General features: G+C 42.8%; 1 protein-coding gene across 1 annotated transcript in view; it reads left to right on the plus strand.

Moving 5' to 3' along the window:
* The window catches only part of LOC124024914 (centromere protein P), a 197,557-nt gene that overhangs the window by 20,474 nt on the left and 155,164 nt on the right, over positions 1-21,919 (plus strand). Inside the window, exon 6 of the mRNA XM_046338651.1 lies at positions 17,756-17,852. Coding sequence (XP_046194607.1) covers positions 17,756-17,852 — 97 coding nt within the window. The remainder of the gene's footprint in view (positions 1-17,755; positions 17,853-21,919) is intronic.

Genomic DNA, 21,919 nt, shown 5'->3' on the forward strand with positions numbered 1-21,919 from the left:
ATTTCAACAATTACTGTTCTAACACTCGCACTCGATCAATAGCGATCAATATCTTTACTGTCAGGGTATAAAGACACACTGTAGGTCTAACTACTTACCGGTGCAAGTCATTTGTAAATGTGAAACTCCGTAACGAGTTGTGGTTGTTTAGCTCATCTTAGGACTCTACTAAACACACGTTTGTTTAGGACTGCTAAAAAATTAAATAAAGTTAATTCAGAATATTTAGGTAAATTAGGTGCTCCTGGAAGGACTAGGGGTAGGGTTTAGATTAGGGGAGGGACTAGGGTTAGGGTTTAGATTAGGGGAAGGACTAGGTAGGGTTTAGATTAGGGGAGGGACTAGGGGTAGGGTTTAGATTAAAATATGTAGTGTTGGGGGTACTGGAAGACCGGAGCTGGGAAACAGTGCAGTAGGAGACTGACTGGACAGAGACCAAGGGTAGGTCATCCATGATCCTGGAGTGCCGTATCCACTTCATGTTTTTGATTTAACCAACATAGTTATGCTGGTCATAAAGTACATTAAGTATGCTGGTCATAAAGTACATTAAGTTTGCTGGTCATAAAGTACATTAAGTTTGCTGGTCATAAAGTACATTAAGTTTGCTGGTCATAAAGTACATTAAGTATGCTCCTGTTTTGTAGTACCTTCCTCTGGTTATAGACAGCTACAGGCTGTTGGAAGACCTGAAGACCAATCACGTGTTCCCTAATGGCATTCTATTCCCTACAAAGTGCACTACTTTTGACCAGCTCTGGAGTAATTTACTATATAAGGGAATATGATGAAAGTGCACTACTTTTGACATGATGCAGGGATTAGAACGTCATTAGGGACTGGTCTTTGTTTTTGGCTTGACCAGAGCTTTTGGCATCATCTCTCTAGATTTATTTTCCCACTAGTGGCAAAGTAACCGAATCGATTCTCCTCATTGTGTATTACATTTATAGACAGATGGTCTGTGTTATTGAAGCCCTTGAGTGAATATATCAGCCTGCAGATATCAACAGTTGTAATTCTTCCTAACAGAAACGACATCAAATGGTTTTTTTTCTTCTGTTTCTACAACAATGGCCGAGACATCCAAAGGGTATGATGGTCACCGTTTTAGTAAATGAACAATGTACAAACATTTTAATTTAAGGGGGTGTACATTTTCTCATTTTCACTGTTCTTTTACTCTCATAAATCACCATGTTTTCAAGGTTCAACCCATTTTAATTGAGCCAACATTTAGTTCATCTGAGAGGTTGTTGTTGTAGTTGTATATAATGGAAAGGATCTATACAAAACCAACTATATAATGTTTCCCTGTCATATGGTTCAGTTGAGACAACAGTCCATGTGATTTCTATCCAGACAGAAATTATTGCAGTTTGCATCCACACCCACAAGCTAGGTCTATTTCATGCTGTAGCTAGGTCTATTTCATGCTGTAGCTAGGTCTATTTCATGCTGTAGCTAGGTCTATTTCATGCTGTAGCTAGGTCTACTTCATGCTGTAGCTAGGTCTATTTCATGCTGTAGCTAGGTCTACTTCATGCTGTAGCTAGGTCTACTTCATGCTGTAGCTAGGTCTATTTCCTGCTGTAGCTAGGTCTATTTCCTGCTGTAGCTAGGTCTATTTCATGCTGTAGCTAGGTCTACTTCATGCTGTAGCTAGGTCTACTTCATGCTGTAGCTAGGTCTATTTCATGCTGTAGCTAGGTCTATTTCATGCTGTAGCTAGGTCTATTTCATTTCATGCTGTAGCTAGGTCTATTTCATTTCATGCTGTAGCTAGGTCTATTTCCTGCTGTAGCTAGGTCTATTTCCTGCTGTAGCTAGGTCTATTTCATTTCCTGCTGTAGCTAGGTCTATTTCATGCTGTAGCTAGGTCTATTTCATGCTGTAGCTAGGTCTATTTCATGCTGTAGCTAGGTCTACTTCATTTCATGCTGTAGCTAGGTCTATTTCATGCTGTAGCTAGGTCTATTTCATGCTGTAGCTAGGTCTAAATCATGCTGTAGCTAGGTCTACTTCATGCTGTAGCTAGGTCTATTTCATGCTGTAGCTAGGTCTATTTCATGCTGTAGCCAGGACTCTATCATGATGTGCGGTATTAGTGTTTACCTGATTTTGATTTATTTTAATGGGGGTACTTTACTGAAGCTCAGAGCAGTCTCCTGCTCCACTTAGTAAAACACATGAAAGTGGATTTGAGTGTCAGTCTTTCTAGTTGTGGATGGATTGCAGGAGGATAAAGGGTCAGTCATTTGGTATTGTTATTTTGTGGTGTTTCATTATAATCCCCATTAGCAGTTTCATTAATTTCATCGTTTTCCTCAAAAGAACTCTTAGAAGCACTCATGAAGTTCTATTCACTGGTCAAAAGATTCTAGGAACACAGAATGGAACGGTTTTGGTGTTTCATTAGGATCCCCATTAGCAGCTACTCTTCCTGGGGTTCCACACAGAACACACAATGACATAATACAGAACATCAATAGACAGCTCGAGGACAGAACTACATACATTTTTATTTAAAGGCACACGTAGTCCACATATCAATACATACACACAAACTATCTAGGTCCAACAGGGGAGAGGTGATGTGCCGTGAGGTGTTGCTTTATCTGTTTTTTGAAACCAGTATATTTGAGCAATTTGAGATGGTAGGAAGTTCCATGCTATATAATAGTGTACATTTTCTTGAATTTGTTCTTGATTTGGGGACTATGAAAAGACCCCTGGTGGCATGTCTGGTGGGATAAGTGTGTGTGTCAGAGCTGTGTGTAATTTGACTATGCAAACAATTTTAGTCTCCTCAACTTGTTCAACAGCCGCACCATTCATTACCAGATTCAGCTGAGGTCTAGAACTTGTACTAAATGCAATGCTCTTTGTTTTAGAGATATTCAGGACCAGTGTATTACTGGCCACACATTCCAAAACAGACTGCAACTCTTTAAGGGTTTCAGTGACTTCATTAGCTGTGGTTGCTGGTGCATATATGGTTGAATCATCAGCATACATGGACACACAGGCTTTGTTTTAATGCCAGTGGCAGGTCATTGGTAAAAATAGAAAAGAGTAGAGGGCCTAGAGAGCTGCCCTGCGGTACACCACGCGTTACATATGTAACATTAGAGAAGCTTCCATTAAAGAACACCCTTTGAGTTCTATTAGATAGTTCTGAATCCATGATATGGCAGAGGTTGGAAAGCCATAGCACTAAAGTGCTTTTTCAACAACAGGTTATGGTCAATAATATCAAAGGCTGCACTGAAATCATTGGCAAATATCCCATTGGCTGAGCCAATCACCTTTTGGCGGCGATTACAGCTTTGAGTCATCTTGGGTATGTCTGTATCGGCTTTAAGTCGTCTTGGGTATGTCGGTATCAGCTCCTACAATCTTATTATTATCAATTTCTTTCAACCAGTCATTTGTGTCAGTGCAGTACATGTTGAGTGCCCTTCTCTAAAAGCATGCTGAAAGTCTGTTGTTAATTTGTTTACAGAGAAATAGCATTGTATTTGGTCGAACACAATTTTTTCCAACAGTTTGCTAAGATCTGGCAGCAAGCTGATTGGTCTGCTGTTAGAACCAGTAAAGGATGCTGTACCACTCTTGGGTAGCGGAATGACTTTGGCTTCCCTCCAGGCCTGAGGACAAAGACTTTCCTCTAGACTCAGATTAAAGATATGACAGATGGGAGTGGCTATAGTGTCAGCAACCATCCTCAGTAGCTTTCCATCTAAGTTGTCAATGCCAGGAGATTTCTCATTATTGATCGTTAACAATAATTTCCCCACCTCTCCCACACTAATTTTACAAAATTCTAGTCGCTAGTGCTCAATGGACTGCAGGAGGATTAAAGCAATGGAAATTCAACCCAGTCAATAGTGGGGTGCTGAACACAACATTTTCCTGGTTCTATGGTAACATTTGTGGTTGTTTTTGCTGCATAATCTCGAATGTCTGTCTTTGACTGGAGGCATGAGGAAGGATGTTTTCTCTCCTAAATCTCTGGATTGATTAGTGGGGGACTTGTTCTCTCTTTACAGCAGAACCAACATGCTGCCTGTCTTCATAGCCTATAACGCCTGAATAATATTGCCTGGTCTGACAGAGGATCGGTGCTGGCACACGGGACGTGGAAAACTACTGGAGATAATGATTCTCACACAAGTCTGTGGTTGCGTCCCAAATTGTACTCCATTCCTTATGTAGTCCTATGGGCCCTGGTGAAAAGTAGTGCACTCCATAGGGAAAAGGGTACCGTTTGGAATGTAGCCTAAGTAGTCTGTATCTTTTTCTCTGTCTGGGGCAGAGGGCTTTTTTTTAATCATTACTCAGAGAAAACCCTGTTGGCGACATTTCATGTAAACTGCTGACTGGTCTCGCAGAGAGAGGTTCCCAGATGCCTTGCCAATACAGGCACTGATTGCTGACACCTGGTTGGATTGGAGCTTTTGGAGAGATTTAAAAACATGATTTGTTATGTATAAGACGCATCAAGATGGATATAAGAGCCTGAAACAGTATGATAAAGGCCCAATCGTACTGTACAGTGACTTCAGAAACTACTCATACACCTTGACCTATTCCACGTTTTGTTGTGTTACAACCTGAATTCAAAATGGAATGACATTTTCAAAATAAAATCTCACAAATTTACACAAATTACATTAAAAAACATGTTCTTAGAAAGTTTTGATAATTTTTTAAAAACAAAATACAGAAAACCCATTTACATAAATATATTATTATTATTATATTATAGTATTTTAAAGATTTATTTCAAATGAAATACAGATCTCATTTACATAAATAGTATTTTTATGATTCTTTATTTATTTAGGGAAAACCCCCACTGAGGTCTCATTTCCAAAGGTGCCCATATTACAACAACCAATATAATGTAAAACAAAATGGTAATCAATACAAAACACCCAACAGTTACAGTCCACAGCTACCAGGTCCTCAATCAACACCTTAAACTGCCCCGAGCGACACCACAACATCTAATTGTAATGAGTTAATTGTTCAAACTCATTGAAACTAAAAGAGGATTTACCTAATTCGGTGGAGACCCGAGGACCCCTTTTCTGAAGAGTTTATTTATTTATCTCCCCTTTATTTAACCAGGTAGGCTAGTTGAGAACACATTTATTTAACCAGGTAGGCTAGTTGAGAACACCTTCATTTAACCAGGTAGGCTAGTTGAGAACACCTTTATTTAACCAGGTAGGCTAGTTGAGAACACCTTTATTTAACCAGGTAGGCTAGTTGAGAACACCTTTATTTAACCAGGCAGGCTAGTTGAGAACACCTTTATTTAACCAGGTAGGCTAGTTGAGAACACCTTTATTTAACCAGGTAGGCTAGTTGAGAACACCTTTATTTAACCAGGTAGGCTAGTTGAGAACACCTTTATTTAACCAGGTAGGCTAGTTGAGAACAAGTTCTCATTTGAAACTGCGACCTGGCCAAGATAAAGCATAGCAGTGTGAACAGACAAGAGTTACACATGGAGTAATCAATTAACAAGTCAATAATACAGTAGAATATATATATATATATATATATATAAAAAGGAGAGTCTATATACATTGTGTGCAAAGGGCATGAGGAGGTTGGCGAATAATTACAATTTAGCAGATTAACACTGGAGTGATAAATGATCAGATGGTCATGTACAGGTAGAGATATTGGTGTGCAAAAGAGCATAAAATAAAATAAACAAAAACAGTATGGGGATGAGGTAGGTAAAAATGGGTGGGCTATTTACCGATATACTATGTACAGCTGCAGCGATCCGTTAGCTGCTCAGATAGCTGATGTTTGAAGTTGGTGAGGGAGATAAAAGTCTCCAACTTCAGCGATTTTTTTTTTTGCAATTCGTTCCAGTCACAGGCAGCAGAGTACTGGAACGAAAGGCGGCCAAATGAGGTGTTTGCTTTAGGGATGATCAGTGAGATACACCTGCTGGAGCACGTGTTACGGGTGGGTGTTGCCATCGTGACCAGTGAACTGAGATAAGGCGGAGCTTTACCTAGCATAGACTTGTAGATGACCTGGAGCCAGTGGGTCTGGCGACGAATATGTAGCGAGGGCCAGCCGACTAGAGCATACAGGTCGCAGTGGTGGGTGGTATAAGGTGCTTTAGTGACAAAACGGATGGCACTGTGATAAACTGCATCCAGTTTGCTGAGAAGAGTGTTGGAAGCTATTTTGTAGATGACTTATGACTTACTTATGTAAATGAGATCTTCCTGAGCTCAGTTTGGCGTGTCATAGCAAAGGGGTGTGACTACTTATGTAAATGAGATATTTCTGTAAAAAACAACACCATGTTATCGCTTTCTCATTATGGGATACTATGTGTAGATGGGAAATCCATTTTAAATTCTGACTGTAACAAGAAGTGGAATAAGTCAAAGGGTATGAATACTCTTTGAAAGCACCGTATCCCACCCTGATACACTGTGGACAGGATGCTGTGTGTATATACAGATACACTGTGGACAGGATGCTGTGTGTATATACAGATACACTGTGGACAGGATGCTGTGTGTATATACCACCCAGATACACTGTAGACAGGATGCTGTGTGTATATACAGATACACTGTGGACAGGATGCTGTGTGTATATACAGATACACTGTGGACAGGATGCTGTGTGTATATACAGATACACTGTGGACAGGATGCTGTGTGTATATACAGATACACTGTGGACAGGATGCTGTGTGGACAGGATGCTGTGTGTATATACAGATACACTGTGGACAGGATGCTGTTTGTATATACAGATACACTGTGGACAGGATGCTGTGTGTATATACCACCCTGATACACTGTAGACAGGATGCTGTGTGTATATACTACCCTGATACACTGTGGACAGGATGCTGTGTGTATATACAGATACACTGTGGACAGGATGCTGTGTGTATATACAGATACACTGTGGACAGGATGCTGTGTGTATATACAGATACACTGTGGACAGGATGCTGTGTGTATATAGAGATACACTGTGGACAGGATGCTGTGTGTATATACCACCCAGATACACTGTGGACAGGATGCTGTGTGTATATACAGATACACTGTGGACAGGATGCTGTGTGTATATACAGATACACTGTGGACTGTGGACAGGATGCTGTGTGTATATACAGATACACTGTGGACAGGATGCTGTGTGTATATACAGATACACTGTGGACAGGATGCTGTGTGTATATACAGATACACTGTGGACAGGATGCTGTGTGTATATACAGATACACTGTGGACAGGATGCTGTGTGTATATACCACCCAGATACACTGTGGACAGGATGCTGTGTGTATATACAGATACACTGTGGACAGGATGCTGTGTGTATATACAGATAATTGTGTAGTCTAGAGCGATTTTCTAGGTTCGCTAGCCATCTATTGTCGTTCTTTTAACGCAACGTAACGTAAACAACACTGCTAGCTAGCCTGCTAGCCCCCGAATAGCAACACTGCAGAAACTATTACACTCAACGGAACGACTTGATTAGTGTAGTGTCAACAACGCACCCACTGCCAGCTGGCCTACTTCAGCAGTACTGTATCATTTTAATCATTTTAGTCAATATGATTCTTGCTACGTAGCTTAACTTTCTGAACATTCGAGACGTGTAGTCCACTTGTCATTCCAATCTCCTTTGCATTAGCGTAGCCTCATCTGTAGCCTGTCAACTATGTGTCTGTCTATCCCTGTTCTCTCCTCTCTGCACAGACCATACAAACGCTCCTCACCGCGTGGCCGCGGCCACCCTACTCTGGTGGTCCCAGCGCGCACGACCCACGTGGAGTTCCAGGTCTCCGGTAGCCTCTGGAACTGCCAATCTGCGGTCAACAAGGCAGAGTTCATCTCAGCCCATGCCTCCCTCCAGTCCCTCGACTTCTTGGCCCTGACGGAAACATGGATCACCACAGACAACACTGCTACTCCTACTGCTCTCTCTTCGTCCGCCCACGTGTTCTCGCACACCCCGAGAGCGTCTGGTCAGCGGGGTGGTGGCACCGGGATCCTCATCTCTCCCAAGTGGTCATTCTCTCTTTCTCCCCTTACCCATCTGTCTATCGCCTCCTTTGAATTCCATGCTGTCACAGTTACTAGCCCTTTCAAGCTTAACATCCTTATCATTTATCGCCCTCCAGGTTCCCTCGGAGAGTTCATCAATGAGCTTGATGCCTTGATAAGCTCCTTTCCTGAGGACGGCTCACCTCTCACAGTTCTGGGCGACTTTAACCTCCCCACGTCTACCTTTGACTCTTTCCTCTCTGCCTCCTTCTTTCCACTCCTCTCCTCTTTTGACCTCACCCTCTCACCTTCCCCCCTACTCACAAGGCAGGCAATACGCTCGACCTCATCTTTACTAGATGCTGTTCTTCCACTAACCTCATTGCAACTCCCCTCCAAGTCTCCGACCACTGCCTTGTATCCTTTTCCCTCTCGCTCTCATCCAACACCTCCCACACTGCCCCTACTCGGATGGTATCGCGCCGTCCCAACCTTCGCTCTCTCTCCCCCGCTACTCTCTCCTCTTCCATCCTATCATCTCTTCCCTCCGCTCAAACCTTCTCCCACCTATCTCCTGATTCTGCCTCCTCAACCCTCCTCTCCTCCCTCTCTGCATCCCTTGACTCTCTATGTCCCCTATCCTCCAGGCCGGCTCGGTCCTCCCCTCCCACTCCGTGGCTCGATGACTCATTGCGAGCTCACAGAACAGGGCTCCGGGCAGCCGAGCGGAAATGGAGGAAAACTCGCCTCCCTGCGGACCTGGCATCCTTTCACTCCCTCCTCTCTACATTTTCCTCCTCTGTCTCTGCTGCTAAAGCCACTTTCTACCACGCTAAATTCCAAGCTTCTGCCTCTAACCCTAGGAAGCTCTTTGCCACCTTCTCCTCCCTCCTGAATCCTCCGCCCCCTCCCCCTCCTCCCTCTCTGCAGATGACTTCGTCAACCATTTTGAAAAGAAGGTCGACGACATCCGATCCTCGTTTGCTAAGTCAAACGACACCGCTGGTTCTGCTCACACTGCCCTACCCTGTGCTCTGACCTCTTTCTCCCCTCTCTCTCCAGATGAAATCTCGCGTCTTGTGACGGCCGGCCGCCCAACAACCTGCCCGCTTGACCCTATCCCCTCCTCTCTTCTCCAGACCATTTCCGGAGACCTTCTCCCTTACCTCACCTCGCTCATCAACTCATCCCTGACCGTTGGCTACGTCCCTTCCGTCTTCAAGAGAGCGAGAGTTGCACCCCTTCTGAAAAAACCTACACTCGATCCCTCCGATGTCAACAATTACAGACCAGTATCCCTTCTTTCTTTTCTCTCCAAAACTCTTGAACGTGCCGTCCTTGGCCAGCTCTCCCGCTATCTCTCTCTGAATGACCTTCTTGATCCAAATCAGTCAGGTTTCAAGACTAGTCATTCAACTGAGACTGCTCTCCTCTGTATCACGGAGGCGCTCCGCACTGCTAAAGCTAACTCTCTCTCCTCTGCTCTCATCCTTCTAGATCTATCGGCTGCCTTCGATACTGTGAACCATCAGATCCTCCTCTCCACCCTCTCCGAGTTGGGCATCTCCGGCGCGGCCCACGCTTGATTGCGTCCTACCTGACAGGTCGCTCCTACCAGGTGGCATGGCGAGAATCTGTCTCCTCACCACGCGCTCTCACCACTGGTGTCCCCCAGGGCTCTGTTCTTGGCCCTCTCCTATTCTCGCTATACACCAAGTCACTTGGCTCTGTCATAACCTCACATGGTCTCTCTTATCATTGCTATGCAGACGACACACAATTAATCTTCTCCTTTCCCCCTTCTGATGACCAGGTGGCGAATCGCATCTCTGCATGTCTGGCAGACATATCAGTGTGGATGACGGATCACCACCTCAAGCTGAACCTCGGCAAGACGGAGCTGCTCTTCCTCCCGGGGAAGGACTGCCCGTTCCATGATCTCGCCATCACGGTTGACAACTCCATTGTGTCCTCCTCCCAGAGCGCCAAGAACCTTGGCGTGATCCTGGACAACACCCTGTCGTTCTCAACTAACATCAAGGCGGTGGCCCGTTCCTGTAGGTTCATGCTCTACAACATCCGCAGAGTACGACCCTGCCTCACACAGGAAGCGGCGCAGGTCCTAATCCAGGCACTTGTCATCTCCCGTCTGGATTACTGCAACTCGCTGTTGGCTGGGCTCCCTGCCTGTGCCATTAAACCCCTTCAACTCATCCAGAACGCCGCAGCCCGTCTGGTGTTCAACCTTCCCAAGTTCTCTCACGTCACCCCGCTCCTCCGTTCTCTCCACTGGCTTCCAGTTGAAGCTCGCATCCGCTACAAGACCATGGTGCTTGCCTACGGAGCTGTGAGGGGAACGGCACCTCAGTACCTCCAGGCTCTGATCAGGCCCTACACTCAAACAAGGGCACTGCGTTCATCCACCTCTGGCCTGCTCGCCTCCCTACCACTGAGGAAGTACAGCTCCCGCTCAGCCCAGTCAAAACTGTTCGCTGCCCTGGCCCCCCAATGGTGGAACAATCTCCCTCACGACGCCAGGACAGCGGAGTCAATCACCACCTTCCGGAGACACCTGAAACCCCACCTCTTTAAGGAATACCTAGGATAGGTTAAGTAATCCCTCTCACCCCACCCCCCCTAAGTTTTAGATGCACTATTGTTAAGTGACTGTCCCACTGGATGTCATAAGGTGAATGCACCAATTTGTAAGTCGCTCTGGATAAGAGCGTCTGCTAAATGACTTAAATGTAAATGTAAATGTAAGATACACTGTGGACAGGATGCTGTGTGTATATACAGATACACTGTGGACAGGATGCTGTGTGTATATACAGATACACTGTGGACAGGATGCTGTGTGTATATACAGATACACTGTGGACAGGATGCTGTGTGTATATACAGATACACTGTGGACAGGATGCTGTGTGTATATACAGATACACTGTGGACAGGATGCTGTGTGTATATACAGATACACTGTGGACAGGATGCTGTGTGTATATACAGATACACTGTGGACAGGATGCTGTGTGTATATACAGATACACTGTGGACAGGATGCTGTGTGTATATACAGATACACTGTGGACAGGATGCTGTGTGTATATACAGATACACTGTGGACAGGATGCTGTGTGTATATACAGATACACTGTGGACAGGATGCTGTGTGTATATACAGATACACTGTGGACAGGATGCTGTGTGTATATACAGATACACTGTGGACAGGATGCTGTGTGTATATACAGATACACTGTGGACAGGATGCTGTGTGTATATACCACCCAGATACACTGTGGACAGGATGCTGTGTGTATATACAGATACACTGTGGACAGGATGCTGTGTGTATATACAGATACACTGTGGACAGGATGCTGTGTGTATATACAGATACACTGTGGACAGGATGCTGTGTGTATATACAGATACACTGTGGACAGGATGCTGTGTGTATATACAGATACACTGTGGACAGGATGCTGTGTGTATATACAGATACACTGTGGACAGGATGCTGTGTGTATATACAGATACACTGTGGACAGGATGCTGTGTGTATATACAGATACACTGTGGACAGGATGCTGTGTGTATATACCACCCTGATACACTGTAGACAGGATGCTGTGTGTATATACAGATACACTGTGGACAGGATGCTGTGTGTATATACAGATACACTGTGGACAGGATGCTGTGTGTATATACAGATACACTGTAGGATGCTGTGTGTATATACCACCCAGATACACTGTGGACAGGATGCTGTGTGTATATACAGATACACTGTGGACAGGATGCTGTGTGTATATACAGATACACTGTGGACAGGATGCTGTGTGTATATACCACCCTGATACACTGTAGACAGGATGCTGTGTGTATATACAGATACACTGTGGACAGGATGCTGTGTGTATATACCACCCTGATACACTGTAGACAGGATGCTGTGTGTATATACAGATACACTGTAGGATGCTGTAGTCATTACGCTGCTTAGTTTCTCAGTGTTGTTTGAGGGGGTTTAATTATTTGTCAGGGCCTTGTTTTCACCACACCTTTTTGTTGCATTTCTTCCCATTATTGGAGTTGAGCGGGGAGCAGAGTTTGGGCTCCATAGCAGTGGAAAATTCTTCCCGATGTCTCTCAGACTGGGGGACCTGGCTGACAACATCTGTGGAAAGTTTCTAGAACTGTCAGAGGAGCCTCATCTGACAAGGGGCTGCTGAGGAGGGATTTTACTTTTAAATATGGGGCGGAGTTACTGTTTTGTTCTGTAGCTTGGATATTCCTGCATCTCACCTGTAGTTTTCAATTTCTATCAACAATTTCCAATAAAAGTCAATGTTGTTTTTGTGATCGTGATAATGTGGTGCAGTAAGTGACAGCTTAAATTCAGTTTTAAATTCTGCCATGACAGGAATGTTAAAAAAAGTGAGGGAGTCACTATTTGAGACCAGGATCTCTTTCACAAAGGAGTCCTGCATATATAATCTCATAAGACAAACTCTCAAATCAAATGCCGTACAAAACCAGTCAAATACAGCACAATACAACCCCCCCCCCAACAGTGTTGAAGGCCTTGGAAAGGTCTTTCAATAAAGCGCCATAATGATTTTTATGATTAAAGCAATTTAACACATCATCTAGAAAGAACGTAGCAGCTGAAATGGACTAAAACCAGATTGGTTTAGAATAGATTTAGAATAGAATGCCAAGTTTAAAATAAGTTCTTAGCTGACAGTTGGACAAAGATTCTAATACTTTGGAAAGGCAAGATAACTACTGTCCATTTTCCAAGTCATCTTCAGTACCAGTCAAAAGCTTGGACACACTTACTCATTCAAGGGTTTTTCTTTATTTAAAAAAAAAAAACGATTTTCTACATTTGTAGAATAATAGTGAAGACATCAAAACTATGACATGACACATATGGAATCATGTAGTAACTAAAAAAAAAAAGTTTTAAACAAATCATAATATTTTAGATTTGCGATTCTTCAAAGTAGCCACCCTTTGCCTTGATGACAGCTTTGGACATTCTTGACATTATCTCAAACAGCTTTTTATTTTTTTTACATAGATTTTTAGCAAGGCTCTTATTAACTCCAAGATATAAAATGTTTGAAAAGGAAAATAGACTATGTGGAAGTGCATCGTTCTCTACAGTGGTTAGAGGTGAATAAAGGACTCCCTCTAGTGGAATTCGAGGAATTTCCGTAAACTATTCTTTGAGGCAAAAAAGTTATTAAAAGCACCACAGATGTCTATTATGGGACCAGAGACTGTCACAACCTGTTGGGGGCAATGAGGGTGGGAGTGGGTTCAGAGATTTGTATGTTCTTTCCAGATGCTTGCTGGATTCCCATCATTTCTCAGATACACAATTTAAAGAAGTTAAAGTTGACTTTGCTTTTCTAACAAGTGAGCTACATCTATTTCTCAAACGTCTGAAGGACTGCCAGTCGGACGTAGTATCAGTCTATCTTGCCGTAGCACAAGCTACTTTTACTTCCTGTAATTTTTCAGACAATTCATGCGCGAACCAAGGGTTTGATATGTCCTTTACTCATCTTCTTTTTTTTTATACGGAGCATCTGTAGGTAGCCTAGTGGTTAGAGTGTAGAGGTGGCAGGTAGCCTAGTGGTTAGAGCGTTGGGCCAGTAACCGAAAGGTTGCTAGAATGAATCCCCGGGCTGACCAGGTAAAAATCTGTCGTTCTGCCCCAGAACAAGACAGTTAACCCACTGTTCCTAGGCCGTCATTGTAAATAAGAATTTGTTCTTAACTGACTTGCCTGGTTAAATAAAGGTCTAAAAAAATGATCTGCAACAATGTTAAACAGAGAAGTTAAATAATTTAGGCAGAGTTCAGTGTCTGTGTTCTTTTGCCCATCTTAATCTTCTTTATTTTTGTTGGCCAGTCTGAGATGTTACTTTTTCTTTGCAACTCTGTCTTGAAGGGCAGCATCCCGGAGTCTACTCTTTGCTGTTGACGTTGAGACTGGTGTTTTGCGGGTACTATTTAATGAAGCTGCCAGTTGAGGACTTGTGAGGCATCTGTTTCTCAAACTAGACTCTAATGTACTTGCCCTCTTGCTCAGTTGTGCGTCGGGGCCTCCCACTCCTCTTTCTATTCTGGTTAGGGCCAGTTTGCACTGTTCTGTGAAGGGAGTAGTACACAGCGTTGTACAAGATCTTCAGTTTCTTGGAAATTTCTCGCATAGAATAGCCTTCATATCTGAGAACAAGAATATACTGACGAGTTTCAGAAGAAAGGTTTTTATTTCTGGCCATGTTGAGCCTGTAATCGAACTCACACATGCTGATGCTCCAGATACTCAACTAGTCCAAAGAAGGCCAGTTTTAATGCTTCTCTAATCAGAACAACAGTTTTCAGCTGTGCGAACATAATTGCAAAATGGTTTTGCAAAATGGCCTTTTTAAAATGATAAACTTGGATTAGCTAACACAACGTGCCATTGGAACACAGGAGCCTAAGTAGATATTCCATTAAAAATCAGCCGTTTCCAGCTACAATAGTCATTTACAACATTAACAATGTCTACACTGTATTTCTGATCACTTTGATGTTATTTTAATGGAAAAAAAATTCTGCTTTTCTTTCAAACACAAGGACATTTCTAAGTGACCCCAAACTTTCGAATGGTATTGTGAATCTGATACTGGCATCAACCAATTCATATTACCCAATTATCAAATATTATTAATTCAGATTTAGCGCAGTCGGACAGTAATTCAGATTTAGCACAGTCGGACAGTAATTCAGATTTAGCTCAGATTTAGCGTATACGGACAGTAATTCAGATTTAGCTCAGATTTAGCGCAGTCGGACAGTAATTCAGATTTAGCTCAGATTTAGCGTATACGGACAGTAATTCAGATTTAGCTCAGATTTAGCGTAGACGGACAGTAATTCAGATTTAGCTCAGATTTAGCGCAGTCGGACAGTAATTCAGATTTAGCTCAGATTTAGCGTATACGGACAGTAATTCAGATTTAGCTCAGATTTAGCGTAGACGGACAGTAATTCAGATTTAGCTCAGATTTAGCGTATACGGACAGTAATTCAGATTTAGCTCAGATTTAGAGTAGACGGACAGTAATTCAGATTTAGCTCAGCCTGACAGTAATTCAGATTTAGCGTAGACTGACAGTAATTTAGATTTAGCACAGTCGGACAGTAATTTAGATTTAGCACAGTCGGACAGTAATTCAGATTTAGCTCAGTCGGACAGTAATTCAGATTTAGCACAGTCGGACAGTAATTCAGATTTAGCTCAGTCGGACAGTAATTCAGATTTAGCGTAGACTGACAGTAATTCAGATTTAGCGTAGACTGACAGTAATTCAGATTTAGCTCAGTCGGACAGTAATTCAGTCGGACAGTAATTCAGATTTAGCGTAGACTGACAGTAATTCAGATTTAGCTCAGTCGGACAGTAATTCAGATTTAGCTCAGTTGGACAGTAATTCAGATTTAGCTCAGTCGGACAGTAATTCAGATTTAGCTCAGTCGGACAGTAATTCAGATTTAGCGTAGACTGACAGTAATTCAGATTTAGAGCAGTCGGATAATGTACTGTTTATTATTACCAGACATTCATATTGCTTAGGGACCGAGGTGGAAAGGGACACCGAAACATTTGAAGTTCCTCTTTACGAATCCCTCTGTCAGATCCAGAGCCTTCAGCAAGTATTCATACCCCTTTTCCACATGTTGTGTTACAGCCTGAATTTTAAAATTGATTAAATTGAGATGTTGTGTCACTGGCCTACACACAATACCCCATAATGTGCAATTATCTGTACGGTCCCTCAGTCGAGCAGTGAATTCAAACACAGATTCAACCACAAAGACCACATTTTCCAATGCCTTCAAATAAGGTAGATCTTGAATATCCATTTGAGCATGGTGATGTTAATTACACTTTGGATGGTGTATCAATACATCCAGTCACCACAAAGATACAGGCGTCCTTCCTAACTCAGTTGCCGGAGAGGAAGGAAACCCCTCAGGGATTTCACCATGAGGCCAATGGTGACTTTAAAACAGTTACAGAGTTCAATGGCTGTGATAGGAGACAACTGAGGATGGATCAAAAACATTGTAGTTGCTCCACAATAATAACCTAAATGACAGAGTGAAAAGAAGGAAGCCTGTACAGAATAAAAATATCCCAATAACAAACATCCTGTTTATAACAAGGCACTAAAGTAAAACTGCAAAAAATGGGTCAAACACAACCCATCACTGAGTACCACTCTTCATATTTTCGAGCATAGTGGTGGCTGCATTATGTTATGAGTATGCTTGTCATCGACAAGGACTAGGGAGTTTATTTTTTATTTTTTTAGGATAAACAGAAACGGAATAGAGCTAAGTCCTAGAGGAAAACCTGGTTCAGTCTGCTTTCCACCAGACACTGGGAGACAAATTCACCTTTTCAGTTGGACAATAACGTAAAACACAATGCCAAATAAACACTTACCGAGTTGCTTACCGAGACGACATTGAATGTTCCTGAGTGGCCGAGTTACAGTTTTATTAAATTGGCTTGAAAGTCTATGACGAGACATGAAAAATGTCAATGATCAACAACCAATTTAAAAATAATAATAATGTGCAAATATTGTACAATCCAGGTCTGCAAAAACACTCTTGGAGACTTACCCAGAAAGACTGATGGGTGAGAATACCCGCCATTTTGAATTCCGGCTGTAACTCAACACCATTTAGAATTCCTGCTGTAACTCAACACCATTTTGGAATTCCGGCTGTAACTCAACACCATTTTGGAATTCCGGCTGTAACTCAACACCATTTAGAATTCCGGCTGTAACTCAACACCATTTAGAATTCCGGCTGTAACGCAACACCATTTAGAATTCCGGCTGTAACGCAACACCATTTAGAATTCCGGCTGTAACGCAACACCATTTTAGAATTCCGGCTGTAACTCAACACCATTTTAGAATTCCGGCTGGAACTCAACACCATTTTCAAAGGACCTGTTGCTGTTGTTGATAGTGTTCAGTGATAATGTATGATAATGTACTGTGTAAATATGTGATAATGTACTGTGCAAATGTGTGATAATGTACTGTGTAAATGTGTGATAATGTACTGTGCAAATGTGTGATAATGTACTGTGTAAATGTGTGATAATGTACTGTGCAAATTTATAATGTACTGTGCAAATGTGTGACTCAATGTACCATTTTGTGATAATGTACTGTGCAAATGTAACTCAACACCATTTAGTAAATGTACTGTGTAAATATGTGATAATGTACTCAACACCATTTTCAAAGGACCTGTTGCTGTTGTTGATAGTGTTCAGTGATAATGTACTGTGCAAATGTGTGATAATGTACTGTGCAAATGTGTGATAATGTACTGTGCAAATGTGTGATAATGTACTGTGTAAATGTGTGATAATGTACTGTGTAAATGTGTGATAATGTACTGTGTAAATGTGTGATAATGACCGGGATAATGTAGAGCGGTGACCTGACTTTGTTTTCTTGCAGAGGAGGAAAAGAGAGACCTGCTGCTCTTAGTGTTAAGTGATAATGTATGATATTGTACTGTGTAAATGTGATAATGACAGGGATAATGTAGTGCAGTGACCTGACTAAACAGTGTTTTATGTTTTCTTGCAGAGTGGAGGACAAGAGAGACCTGCTGCTGTTTTTCAGGACCCTCAGGAGGTTCTCTGACAGATGTGAAGACAGACGTAGAACATTCCAGCACTTCCAGGTAGGACTTTACTTAGTCCTTTTTTACTGCTCGTATAGATCACACCTGCCTCAAGGTATTGTCTTCCAGTCCAGGTATGACTGCCGTTAAACACTCCCCTAGTTGTTGTCACAATGGGCCGGTCCATCTGGTGTATCCTGCATAAACATTCCCCTAGTTGTTGTCACAATGGGCCGGTCCATCTGGTGTATCCTGCATAAACACTCCCCTAGTTGTTGTCACAATGGGCCGGTCCATCTGGTGTATCCTGCATAAACACTCCCCTAGTTGTTGTCACAATGGGCCGGTCCATCTGGTGTATCCTGCATAAACACGTTCAAGCTGCAAGGTTACAGCAGAATCCCACTACAACAATTTAGTCAGACGAGAAACTTGTATCCGTGAATGCTGAAGCCAGACACTCAAATGTTCAAATTGAAGAAGATAGAGAATGTGTTGAAGGTTATAGAGAATGTGTTGATAGAGAATGTGCTGAAGATCATAGAGAATGTGTTGAAGGTGATAGAGAATGTACTGAAGGTGATAGAGAATGTGTTGAAGGTAATAGAGAATGTGTTGAAGGTGATAGAGAATGTGTTGAAGGTGATAGAGAATGTGTTGAAGGTGATAGAGAATGTGTTGAAGGTGATAGAGAATGTGTTGAAGGTGATAGAGAATGTGTTGAAGGTTATAGAGAATGTGTTGAAGGTTATAGAGAATGTGTTGAAGGTTATAGAGAATGTGTTGAAGGTGATAGAGAATGTGTTGAAGGTGATAGAGAATGTGTTGAAGGTGATAGAGAATGTGTTGAAGGTGATAGAGAATGTGTTGAAAATGATAGAGAATGTACTGAAGGTGATAGAGAATGTGTTGAAGGTGATAGAGAATGTATTGAAGGTGATAGAGAATGTGTTGAAGGTGATAGAGAATGTGTTGAAGGTGATAGAGAATGTGTTGAAGATGATAGAGAATGTGTTGAAGATGATAGAGAATGTGTTGAAGATGATAGAGAATGTGTTGAAGGTGATCGAGAATGTGTTGAAGGTGATAGAGAATGTGTTGAAGGCGACACCTTCACCTTTGGCCACCTTTTGAATAAGCACAGCCAGTATCTGAACGTTCGATATCCCAGTGAGTTCCAAGGGAATATCTGACAAGGAAAAGAAGGGGGAAAAAACCTGAGTTTGGAAGTGTAGAAAATCTAGGAATGTTAAGTGTTGGTCTCCTGACCCTGCCTGGTAGTTACAGAGCCTGTTTCAACAAAGAAGGATGGTTTAGACTGGTATTACGCATCCATCTTTCTATCGTCAACATTTTGAACTTATTTAAACTTTTAACCTCCCAATACACATAAAGACAGGAAATTGACTGAGCAGTCGTTTCCACCGTCGTTCGTCCTCCGACTTCGACAGAGAAACAGTCCACTTCTGTGTTTTCGTCCGAACACTTCTTGGGTGGGGAGTGAGATGGTTGCTTTCTGCTGATATCGCTCTGTTCCGAGAAGTTATCTGATCAATGATTTACTGTGATAGGGTTCAAAAATGGTTCACAGCTGGATCGTCAAACCTTAGCCAACCCGTCAAGCTGACAGATGAGCAGTAGTCTCACAGTCCTCCCGACTTCACACCGTACCCTCCTCCCGACTTCACACCGTACCCTCCTCCCGACTTCACACCGTACCCTCCTCTTTACTTCACACCGTACCCTCCTCCTGACTTCACACCGTACCGTCTTTTGAGAATCAGGCTTGACTGGAGAAAAGTAGGAGTCCAGGAGCAGTAAAGCCTGGTTGGATGCCTGGTTGGATGCCTGGTTGGATGCCTGTAATGCCTGGTTGGATGCCTGTAATGCCTGTTTACCATTAAAGCCTAGTTGGATGCCTGGTTGGATGCCAGTAAAGCCTGGTTGGATGCCTGGTTGGATGCCTGTAATGCCTGTTTACCATTAAAGCCTGGTTGGATGCCTGGTTGGATGCCAGTAAAGCCTGGTTGGATGCCTGTAATGCCTGGTTGGATGCCTGGTTAGATGCCAGTAATGCCTGTTTACCAGTAAAGCCTTGTTGGGTGCCTGTAAAGCCTGGTTGCCTGTAAAGCCTGGTTGGTTGCCTGGTTGGATGCCTGTAATGCCTGGTTAGATGCCAGTAATGCCTGTTTACCAGTAAAGCCTGGTTGGTTGCCTGTAAAGCCTGGTTGGTTGCCTGGTTGGATGCCTGTAATGCCTGGTTAGATGCCAGTAATGCCTGTTTACCAGTAAAGCCTTGTTGGGTGCCTGTAAAGCCTGGTTGCCAGTAAAGCCTGGTTGCCTGTAAAGCCTGGTTGCATTCCTGTAAAGTCTGGGTTCCTGTAAAGCCTGGTTGCCTATAAAGCCTGCTTGCCTGTAAAGCCTGGTTGCCAGTAAAGCCTGGTTGGGTTCCTGTAAAGCCTGGTTGCATTCCTGTAAAGTCTGGGTTCCTATAAAGCCTGGTTTCCAGTAAAGCCTGGTTGGGTGCCTGTAAAGCCTGGTTGCCTGTAAAGCCTGGTTGCCTGTAAAGCCTGGTTGCCAGTAAAGCCTGGTTGCCAGTAAAGCCTTGTTGCCAGCAAAGTCTGGTTGCCTGTAAAGCCTGGTTGCCAGTCAGCATTTCACTGTAAGCTCTACACCTGTTCTATCCAGCACATGTGACTAATACAATTAGATTTGACAGACGATGATCTGTTGATGAGAGTAACAGGCTCTGTGGCGATTATTACTGTGATCAATAATGTGATCGATGAAGTTGTGATCATGATCCAATCAACAGGTTCTGTTCCCCTCTGGCTGTTCAATACGTCAATATAGATGCATTTGCGATACTGCTAAATAACCCAACTGTTACCATATCTGTTATAAAACGAACAAAAATATAAACGCAACATGAAACAATTTCAACTATTTTACTGAGTTAAAGTTCATATGAGGAAATCGGTCAATTGAAATAAGTTTATTAGGCCCTAACCTATAGATTTCACATGACTGGGCAGGAGCGCAGCCATTGGTGGGCCTGGGAGGGCATAGGCCCACCCACTGGGGAGCCAAGCCAAGCCAAGCCAATCAGAATGAGTTTTTCCGCACAAAAGGGCTTTATTATAGACAGAAAATACTCCTCAGGTGGCTGGATTATTTTGGCAAGGGAGAAATGCTCACTAACAGGAATGTAAGCAAATTGTGTGCAAAATTTCAGAGAAAGAAGGTGTTTTGTGAGTATGGAAAATTTTGTTCAGTGTATAAAGACAATGGTGTCCTATAAGAAAAGCACTAATATCTGATGATATACACAAATGACTGGTGATTGGATGATAGAAATGGATGATAAAATGATTGTGGGGGCTGTCTTGTTAGACTTCAGTGCAGCTTTTGACATTATCGATCCTAGTCTGTTGCTGGAAAAATGTGTTATGGCTTTACACCCCCTGCTATAATGTGGGTAGAGTGAGTTACCTGTCTAACAGAACACAGAGTGTGTTCTAGAATGGATCAATAATGTGATCGATGAAGTTGTGAACATGTTCTAGAATGGAAGCCTCTCAAAATAAAGGGTTATCTGTCTAACAGAACACAGAGGGTGTTCTAGAATGGAAGCCTCTCAAAATAAAGGGTTATCTGTCTAACAGAACACAGAGGGTGTTCTAGAATGGAAGCCTCTCAAATGTAATCCAGTTAGAATCAGGAATTCCCCGGAGTACACACTATACACACACATACACATGGATGTAGTACTGTAGATATGTGGTAGTGGTGGAGTAGGGGCCTGAGGGCACACCGTGTGTTGGTAATTTATTGTAATGTTTTTAACATTTGTATGAACTGCCTTAATTTTGCTGGACACCAGGAAGAGTAGCTGCTGCCTTGGCAGGAACTAATGGGGATCCATAATAAACCCCAGGAAGAGTAGCTGCTGCCTTGGCAGGAACAAATGGGGTTCGATAATAAACCCCAGGAAGAGTAGCTGCTGCCTTGACAGGAACTAATAGGGATCCATAATAAACCCCAGGAAGAGTAGCTGCTGCCTTGGCAGGAACTAATGGGAATCCATACTAAACCCCAGGAAGAGTAGCTGCTGCCTTCACAGGAAC

This window comes from Oncorhynchus gorbuscha, linkage group LG03 (genome assembly GCF_021184085.1).
Source record: "Oncorhynchus gorbuscha isolate QuinsamMale2020 ecotype Even-year linkage group LG03, OgorEven_v1.0, whole genome shotgun sequence".
Classification (NCBI taxonomy): domain Eukaryota; kingdom Metazoa; phylum Chordata; class Actinopteri; order Salmoniformes; family Salmonidae; genus Oncorhynchus; species Oncorhynchus gorbuscha.